Source organism: Liolophura sinensis, chromosome 2, assembly GCF_032854445.1.
Source record: "Liolophura sinensis isolate JHLJ2023 chromosome 2, CUHK_Ljap_v2, whole genome shotgun sequence".
Taxonomy (NCBI): domain Eukaryota; kingdom Metazoa; phylum Mollusca; class Polyplacophora; order Chitonida; family Chitonidae; genus Liolophura; species Liolophura sinensis.
Window position 1 is genome coordinate 4,105,578 of NC_088296.1, and position 10,550 is coordinate 4,116,127.

The window sequence follows — 10,550 nt, forward strand, 5'->3', positions numbered from 1 at the left end:
TGGAAAAGTGTAGTTTCTCAAAAGAAAATCTAGCAGCCGTCTTCAAACATTTCTTCGATATGTACTTTCCATGAATGTTTATATTTTCAATGTTTTGATGTAGGCCTACCGTTTCTAGCGTAATGGTCACCACAGAAACAAGACCGATTTATTCCAACTGGGTTATCTCCCCTGAAAATGTGCGCTGAAAATAATATTAAACATGCCACTAGTATTAAAAACAGTACACGACAACAAAAAATATATTCCCCGAAACCCTGCGATAATGTTATTCATAGGTATTTATTTCACAAATAGACATGCATTGCTCAAACACAAACGACACGTACGTAATACGCACGACAGAAAGATTGCACAACGGACTGAAATGTGTTATAGCACGTGGGCCTATAAATCTGAAGTTGTCTGTTGTGAAATAAACCATTCACTTCTGATCACTTCTCAGTAGCAAATCGCGCCCCAGTGGACTCTCGCAGGTAAGAAGTCGAAAAATATTATATTTGTGTATAAATGTACGCGCCCTTATATGATATTCACGTAGATTAAATTGTATATTGGATTTATTTATTTATTTGATTGTTTTACATCGTATTCAAGAATATTTCACTTACGTAACTATGGCAAGCATTACAATCTTAGGATTATAAATAAATTAATGACATTTATAAATACATCTGCTAGTAAAATATGGTTGTTCTTGCTGATTTATTATGAAAACAATAAATTTTAATGCTTATACAGAAATAAGCACTAACGCGTAGGCTATAAATGACTTTTCCGTTGGCCTATATACTGCATCAACTTAGTTTAAAAAAGACATATAGCTGCGCAGCTTAATGTACCAAGTATTGAGCCTTTGAATAAGCGAAAATATTGCATACATTTTCTTTTTATCTATAGACTCTGTACATGTATATAGCAAAGGCCTGCATTTCGGCTTTATATCTGAAACTGGCGGAAAAAGTGTGTGGATCAAATTTTGACAATTGATGAGTCAAGTCCTGTAAAAATAACTGGAATTTGAAGCCTTGCAGATATTAAGATGAAGGCAGAATTATACATTGTCCCCAACTTCATGGCCGAAATATCACTAATTAATTAACTGTAATATAAACCCATTATTTATTCACTTGTATAACGTGAGCTTGGTTCGTACCAAACCTGCTGTACTATGTGTGGCCCATAATTGATATCAGTTTACTGGAGTTAATTAGCATTCAATTAAGATTTCCTGGAGCATGCTAATTGCATCAATGTGTTAGGATTCCCGGAAGACTGCACTAAAAGTGACTTTTCCTTTTTTAATCAACCCAATAATTTGCTTCATTCAAAAAACAATGTCAATAACCATTGTATGCATACTCTTCACAGCGCATGCGTCGCTCTTAACTTTTGCATTACATCACTGCCACCACTAGTAAAACTTGCACAGAAACCTAGAACAACGCCGAGGTCACTGGGATCACGGTGGTGAGGCAGGCACTGATGATAGAAAAGGCAAAAGCTCTGTGGCAACCTTCGTTTCTATTTATACTTTACAGACAGGCATTCTCTTTATCTAGAGTGGTGGCTCAGTTGATTAGCGCGCTAGCGCAGCGTAATAACAAAGCGGCCTCCCACCAATGTGGTCGCTGTGAGTTCAAGTCCAGCTCATGCTGGCTTCCTCTCCGGCCGTACGTGGGAAGGTTTCCGAGCAGCCTGCGGATGGTCGTGGGTTTCCCCAGAGCTCTGCCCGGTTTCCTCCCACCATAATGCTTGCCGCCGTCGAATAAGTGAAATATTCTTGAGTACGGCGTAAAACATTAATCAAATAAATATATTTATCTAAAGTGTGTTCAGAGTGATTCTGGCCAAAAACTGAGACAATTTTATTGATGAATGCTGATTAAATAGTTCCGCGTGAGGATATTGTGATGAGGCTAAGTGTAAACAAGCCTTCCTGCGTCACACAGGCTTCAAGCTTGCGTAACTGTGGCAATGACGTAAAGTGAGCGTATAGAGCGTGGCAGGTGCGTTATACAAGGAGTAGACCTGTGCATTGTATTTGAATGTTCAAAGCTTTAAATGGCCGGCGCTTTTTTCTTGCGTCCAGAAATGAATCATCTTCATGACAATATTCTCTTTGGGTTTTTTTTTATTTTTTTTTTTTTTATTTATTTGATTGGTGTTTTACTCCTTACTTAAGAATATTTCACTTGTACGACGGCGGCCAGCATTATGGTGGGTGGAAACCGGGCAGACCCCGGGGGAAACCGACGACCATCCGCAAGTTTTTGTTTTTTTTTGTTTTTTTTGTTTTTGTTTTTGAAATTAGCATCAAAACATACATATACGTCTACAAACAATCACATAGGCCTACACCTCCTCACATCAAAAGAGGAGAAAAACCATGAAGGGCTCAAAACAGTGCCATAGAGAGCATAGATTATACATATAGAATGAAGGCAAACATATTTACATACAAGCAGACATAAATATTAATAATTATATTGTACTGTATATTACAGTTGAAAATGGCTGTCTCCACTCTGATACCTCATGATGGCTCCAAGTCTTCAGAGCTAGGGACTTTCCCCGTGCGCTGCTCCTCCCTCAGAAAGAACGGATTCGTCATGATCAAGGGACACCCCTGTAAAATAGTGGACATGTCCACTTCAGCACCGGGCAAACATGGTCACGCCAAGGTAAACTGAAAGTGAAAGCACTGTGCTGCGCAACCGTAAATATTTACAAGTAAATACACGTAAAAAAACAGAGAGAAAAAAAAACATAATTCATTTATGATGAGCACAACTTGTGTGATGCTTATATGTCATGTTTGGTCATCATGCAGTCAAGTGTTATGCTTATGCAGCCATGCGCCAGGCTTACACAGTCATGTGTATTGGCCGCGCGTGATGTTTTCCGGCGATATATGCATGCCGCTTATACGGCCATGTGTGATGCTTATAAAACCATCCATGATGCTTATTTGTCCAAGCATGGTGCTTATACAGCCATACATGATATATTTCGGTCATGCATGATGCTTATGCGGACGTGCCTGCTGCTTATATACCCATGAAGCATGTACGGTCGTGCCGGCTGCTTATATACCCATAATGCTTATATGATCATGCATGGTCCTTATACGGTCATACATGGTGCTTATACAGCCATGTCTGCTGCTTATATACCCATGATGCTTATACGGCCATTCATGGTACTTATACAGCCATGTGTGCTGCTTATATACCTATGATGCTTATACGGCCATTCATGGTACTTATACAGCCATGTGTGCTGCTTATATACCTATGATGCTTATACGGCCATTCATGGTACTTATACGGCCATGTCTGCTGCTTATATACCCATGATGTTTATACGGCCGTGCCTGCTGCGTATATACCCATGAGGCCCTCCGTGGCTCAGTTGGTTAGCGCGCTAAGGCAGCGTAATGACCCAAGAGCCTCTCACCAATGCGGTCGCTGTGAGTTCAAGTCTAGGTCATGCTGGCTTCCTCTCCGTCGGTGGGACGGTTTTCAGCAACGTGCGGATGGTCGTGACTTTCCCCGGGGCTCTGCCCGGTTTCCTCCCACCATAATAATGGCCGTCGTATAAGTGAAATATTCTTGAGTACGACGTAGAACACCAATCAAATAAATATATACGCATGATGCTTACACGGCCATGACTGCTGCTTATATACCCATGATGCTTATATGATCATGCATGGTGCTTATTCGGCCATACCTGCTCCTTATACACCCATGTGCGAAGTTCATACAGTTATGTGTAACGCCGTCCTTGAAAATTGTTGAATGCTTCTCTTGCGTGAATCCTTTCTAATTGCGTACTTTATATTTTCTTATTTCTTTCGTGGTTTTGAGAATTGGCCTCTTGTTTATTGACCAGAAACGTCGATCAATTTTGGTTGACGGTTGATATATGAATGTCTGTCTTGACGCCCAAAAAGATATAAAGATCGGCATACACGGGGGCTTAAGATCCAACTCAACCCATCTCGACTGTTGCATTGAGGCCTGAACACTCATGTATGCGACATAACAACGCGACTCAACTAGAGTTGCACTCCAGTTATTACTTGTATGTCGGTCCAATACAAGTCATAAGTCGACTGGGACCTACCTGTGCGTCGCGCGAACACCATCGTTTAAGGATGCGGGTTATCATTTAGTGAGAAGAACTGCTTATCCGTTTGTAGATTCATTTAGTAGGACTTGACGTCTTCGCCAAGAAGTGTTTATTTATCCGTAGATTCATTTAGTGGAATTTTATGTCTCCACGAAGAAGTGTTTATCTTCATCTTCCACAGTGGTTATCTGCTTGTAGATTCATTAAGTGGAATTTGACGTCTTCGCCAAGAAGTGTTTATTTATCCGTGCCGTAAGTGGGAAGGTCTGCCACCAACCTGCGGATGGTCGTGGGTTTCCCCCGGGCTCTGCCCGGTTTCCACCCACCATAATGCTGGCCGCCGTCGTATAAGTGAAATATTCTTGAGTATGGCGTAAAACACCAATCAAATAAATAAATAAATAAATTTATCCGTGAATTCAGTTAGTGGGATTTTGTATCTCCACGAAGAAGTGTTTATCTGCCTTTAGATGAGATTTGACGTCTTTGCGAAGAAGTGTTTACCTGTCTGTAGATGGAATTTGACGTCTTCATGAAGCAGTGTTTATCTGTCTGTAGATGGGATTTGACGTCTTCTTGAAGAAGTGTTTATCTGTCTGTAGATGGGATTTGACGTATTCATGAAGAAGTGTTTATCTGTCTGTAGATTCACTTAGTGGGATTTGATGTCTTCACGAAGAAGCGGTATGAGGATGTCCATCCGGCCACCCACAATATCGATGTGCCCGAGATACGCAAGTGTGAAATGCAGGTGAGAAGTAAGACGATGGTAAAATACATCTGTATCTATCGGGATTGTAATACATTTAATAGAAAAGATAAAATAATATATTGTAACGATAGAATAAAACCGGAGCCGAGGTAAATTGATTGACAAGAGGCTGTATTTAATTGTGACCATTTGCCAAACATCACACTGTCGTCCGTGTTATTGTTTTACTCTCTATGCTGTAGGTGTAGCAGTTTTACTCGAGTAATAATAAATGACATTCTAGCTCCGGTTTCACGAAACAATTGCTTTTTACCTAAGTCCAACATGGAAATGGACGTTTCTTGAAATAACTTGTGAAGCACTGCATAAGCATGGTAAAAATATTGCTTAATATGACCTGGGACTTATGTAGTAATCAGTAAATATAGTAAATGCATGTTTAATATTTAACTTTGTAACATTAGGATAACATACAACAAAATACCGTGCAGGTTCTGAGTTGTAGGAACATAATATTGTTGTGGAGATGTGATAAAGACACAACCTATTACACAACCATATTTCAGCTGGTATCTATTGGTTACGAGGGCGCTATGGCGGTGATGGATGACAACGGGTATTTGCAGCACCATCTGAACCTACCGGGGGGTCCACTGGGGACCGATATCCGCGAAAAATATGACGCAGGCGACTATGTCATGGTACGTATTACAGATATGACGCAGACGACTACGTCATAGTATGTTTTGCAAGTATGACGTAAGCGTCTACGTCATGGTATAAGTGTTATCTACATGACGTACATGTATTCGACTATTGATTGGAACTACTGGCATGTACTTATGCCCCGGTCGACTAATTGAAGTCAGACAATAGACACGTACTGGTAGGCTACAACATGCATGTCGCACAGGGTCCTGCGTCGTACTATATGTACATAGTCCCATAATTTAGGTCTTTTTAACAGGCTTTGAATGGACCTTTGTTGCCGAACTGACTGCATGTGGCTATCTTTACTAAAGACGCTGTACTATATATACAAACGATTTACCTTAGTGCGGTTAACTTTTGTCTCAAAAACTATGCGATAAATTCAAACGTTGCCTTGCCTTATCTTTACTCAGTTATGAAAATATGATGTTTTTTCCCGACAGATTGTCGTTTTGAAGGCTCTAGGACAAGAGGCAGTGCACGGTTACAAAATCGCCAAGGACTGATTCACAAGCCTGTGCGCATGTTTATCTCAAGAGTAAATCATGGACGTAAATGCCTATCAACTACAATGAAAAACAGCATATAGGTGTATTAATACGAGTAGGTCTGTACGTATATTTAAATACGTTAAAAATGGACTAAGATAGCCTTTAACGGTTTCTTCACACCTTGTCCATAGGGCTTGTATTATCTATTTTGAGGTATTTTAATCTTAGATTATTAGAGGAAATCCTCACTCAAACTCGACAATATTTTTAGACGGTATACAAGCATATGTTGTTCACTTCCATAAATTATATTTGTTCAAAACTCTTTCTTCCTTTTTCTCCAAAAAAATGTTCCAATCAATCCTTGTATATCAAGCCTTATCCTTAATATTGTAAATAATGATTTACGAAATCTTCCTTTGGCCATTTGCCAGCCATCACACTGTCGTCGCTGTTCTGGTTTTAGTCCCTGTGCTGTACGTCTATCATACTGTCGTCGCTGTTCTGGTTTTACCTATATGCTGTACGTCTATCATACTGTCGTCGCTGCTCTGGTTTTTCTTCCATGCTGTACGTCTAGCACACTGTCGTCGCTTCTCTGGTTTACTTCTATGCTTTTCGTTTATCACATTGTCGTCGCTGTTCTGGTTTTACTTCTATGCTGTACGTCTATCACACTGTCGTCGCTGTTCTGGTTTTACCTCTGTGTTGTATGTCTATCACACTGTCGTCGCTGCTCTGGTTTTACTTCCATGCTGTACGTCTGTCACACTGTCGTCGCTGTTCTGGTTTTACTCTCTATGCCACGGTGTTTTATTACGACTTTACACGGGATATAATGTCAAAAGTAAAAAACTATTACGGCGTAATACTCCAATCCAATAAATCAAATGTTGATCCAAGGAAAGATCAATTGAGAACCCGACTTTACAGACTTTTCTCTTACATGTGCACCGTTCAGGCAAGACAAAGTACTTGCTGCATTTGTGTTTGTCGAATGGGAATGCATCTTTGCATGCGAATGGAAAGTAACTACAGCAAGGCTCCCGACGTTGATATTCAAAACGTTGCAATTTCACATCATCTATAGCCTAGACGTACACGTAGGATCTTTAGCTTACATGTACACGTAGGATCTATAGCCTACACGTGCACGTGGGATCTTCAAGTCTCAGATCGTTTTTTAAGAAGAACTAGACACGTTTGGAATGTATATACATATACATCACCGGTTCGAGGCGTTCAGACTTTCGGCGTTCTATCCCCGCTTAACCGGTACTAGAGGCTGTATATTTATCTTGAATTAGACTGAATCATCATCGAAAACTGTTGACTGTTTTCGTTTGCATGAGTCTGTCATAGTTTCGTATTTCATATAGACCCAATTCTTAGTTATTTAGTGGTGTGTTGGACGTCGTTTCGGCAATTGGCCTTGCGATTATTGACAAAGAACGTCCATATGGTTTGACGGCAGGTATATGAATGCCTATAGTGACGCATATATAGGTATATTGTACTTATTTGACTGATTTTTAAGGTTGCATGCTCAGGACACTTGTGGAATCCCATTCCGGTTCCACTCACTATTCTTTAATTCCTCACGGGAATACTCTTTTGGCCAAAGAGCTTCCCTATTTATTTATTTGATATGTTGGCTGGTAACGGCCACAGAATGCTTCCAGTAATGTCAAAGGCGATGAATGAAAGGGGCGAAAATGCGATGCAAAGGGGCGTAGACATGATAATCCAAAACTGCGATGCGAAGGGGTGAATTTGCGATAGAACGAAGGGGCAAAGTTGCATCGCGACTTCGCCTTTATCGCAACTTCGACCCTTTGCTTCATCGCCTTTGGTATTATACTGGAGGCATAGTGTGGTCCTTATCAGCCATCATAATTTGATACTATCACGTAGTACTCCTGACCATGATTATGGTCAGTATTATGGGGTGAGGCAGCAGCAGTGTCCCAAGAAACCAGTCGTCATTTGGCAAGTTTCTGCTATACAAATGTCCTGTCTATTGCTGGGAGTGAACCCTCCATCTGTGGCCTGACCATTGAAATACAAGCATCTTGACCACTTGCCGGCTTTGGTGTTTCTTTCCAAAAAAAAAACCTACTGTTTTTAAGTTAACAAGTGGAAGAAACCGACAAATCGGTGGCCCAATCTGGTCTTGCAAAAGGTGAATTGACCCCCCTTCGCCAATGATCGATGGCTGGATCTCCAGCACAGAAAATGTCAACGGACGTTCCCTGCGAAGTCTTGCCTTGTTTTCTGTCTTTAGGAGCCTATCGGTCTATCGGTTTGTACTTCATCTTAACCACAGAAGAGAAATAAGACGATCTTGATTTTGTTACCTCCTGTCATGTTCAACATAACAAAATGCGAAAAGATTTATTGTAGAAAAACGGGTATATATGTGTAGCTATGCACATCCTCCATTCATACACTTGGAGATCATGGGCGGCGGAAGCAAATTAAGATTGCCCCGACTATCTAGGGTGAATAGGCGAGGGTCCAGGGGCCGCCTAGGCCCCGAAAGCTGGGGACCGCAGAGACGTTGAAAGCGATTTCTGGCGTCTAAAATTAGAAACTACATTAAGATATATAAAGTGCTGAATTCTTTGTATTAACGCACATATCAGCGCCCTGAGAGAGCAGAAAAATGAAATTGTTGGGGTGAAATATGGGCGTCAAACTGTCACTAGGTAGCGAAATTTGGACCTCGAGTAGTACATTTTTCGGCAATGTACATTACTGCGGTAGGCGTGCCATATTTTTTCACCTAGTGCCAAAAATTTTTTCGAAATTCGTGGCTAAAACGATCATACATGTCGGAAAATGATGCCGTCATCTATATTTAAAGTCCCAAAGAGTATACTTTGGCCGATAATTTACTCACTTTAACGACACTGAATCTGTGAACCGTCAGCAGACTGCACAGATGCCGCTGTTTTGTGGCAGAACAGATGGCCCTGTTTTGATATAACAACCTGTGTATAAATACCGTCCAGTAACCGGCTGATTCCTTTACAGCTGTAGGCTAATTTGTAGAAGTACTCAGACTGCAGTTTGGTTAATTCATTGATCGATTTACTCAAACTTAATTATTTAAAAGATAAAAATTCGAAATGTCGATTCTAAACTATTTCTCTCTAAAATAACGTTCAGAAATTCGTCAGAATCCGTCTCCTCAATGCGGTGAGAACGCGCCTTCGACATCTGGGTCCCAAATAACCCTATAGCGTACTCGCAAGACACGTGCGTCGTATTTGTCCCAATTAACCCAGGTCGTTTGATTTTCCGTTCCGTGAGTTTCGAGAAAAAAAAAACTGTTTCAAACGGAATAATTTGATAAATACACCTGGTTGCATTATCAAGAAAATACCGACTTAGCTTTATGTTTTGTGTGCCAAAACGCAACTTTTTCGTCAAGGTTATCCTACAGCAGTAAGGCTGAGCCCACTTTCATATCTGAAGGTTTCAGCAAATTGAAAGAAGCAGAGAGCGTATTTAGATAACACGAAGCTAGCAAGTGTCATAAAGAAGCCGTTGAACGTCTCGTTACGTTACCAGCAACTACTAAAGATATCAGCGATTCCCTCAGTCTAGCGCATGCTGAAGAAAAGGCGGAAAATAGCATTATATACAAAATATTTGAAAATATACGTCATTTATGTCGACAAACAGTGCTGCTGCAGATGAAGACGATGGTAACTTCACGCAGCTTCTCATTTTGCGTGGAAGTGACGACCCGTCTACAGTGGTTAAAAACGAAATGAAAAAAAAAATATGTATCGCATGACATTTAAAATGATTCGTGTTCTTTCAAGATAGGTCATAAATGAAATTCTGAAGTCTATAGATCCATCGCTCCGAGTTTTACTGCATACTGGTAGATGAGTTAGCTGACGTTTCCAATCATCAGCAGGTCGTACTAGTTTTTAGGTGGGTAGGAGAGGATTTTATTGTCCACGAAGATTTTGGAGTTTACAAAGTAGATGACATCACTGCTGAAACTTTGGTAAAAGTAATTTTGGGCGTTCTTTGTAGAATGAATATATCGATAGGAAAATGCAGAGGGAAAAGTTATGATAGCGAAGGCAATAGGCCTATGAGTGGGAGAAAATCCGTCTTGGCTGTCACGTTACAGGAGTTGGAACCGAAAACGTTGCCACTCATTATACCTTGTAATGAGTCATCAAAGAGGCAAAAGCTAAAGACGGTTTGGAAGTTACTCACGAAATTTGTACATTGATCCAATACTCGCCCATGACCCTTCACGCGTAAAACATTGTTTGATAACCTGAAAACTAATATTCAACCCGATTCACCCGATTCAAAGTTAGAGTACTTTGTCCTACGCGCTGGACTGTTCGTGCAAATACACTAGGGAGCATTTTTTATAACTATAAAGTTTTATTTAATCTATGGCAAGACAGACACTACAATGTGTGACAGACACTGAAGTGAAAGCTAGGATTATTGGAGTGCAGTCA

At 40.5% G+C, this 10,550-nt stretch overlaps 1 protein-coding gene across 1 annotated transcript; it reads left to right on the plus strand.

Annotated features, from left to right (window-relative positions):
* Positions 1 to 439: 439 nt before the first annotated feature.
* On the plus strand, positions 440 to 6,851 carry LOC135463163 (eukaryotic translation initiation factor 5A-1-like). Its single transcript, XM_064740480.1, has 5 exons — positions 440 to 476; positions 2,508 to 2,684; positions 4,784 to 4,888; positions 5,416 to 5,550; positions 6,004 to 6,851. The coding sequence occupies exons 2-5, from the start codon at positions 2,514 to 2,516 to the stop codon at positions 6,064 to 6,066; spliced, it is 474 nt and encodes a 157-aa protein (XP_064596550.1). The 5' UTR covers positions 440 to 476; positions 2,508 to 2,513; the 3' UTR covers positions 6,067 to 6,851.
* The last annotated feature ends 3,699 nt before the right edge of the window (positions 6,852 to 10,550 follow it).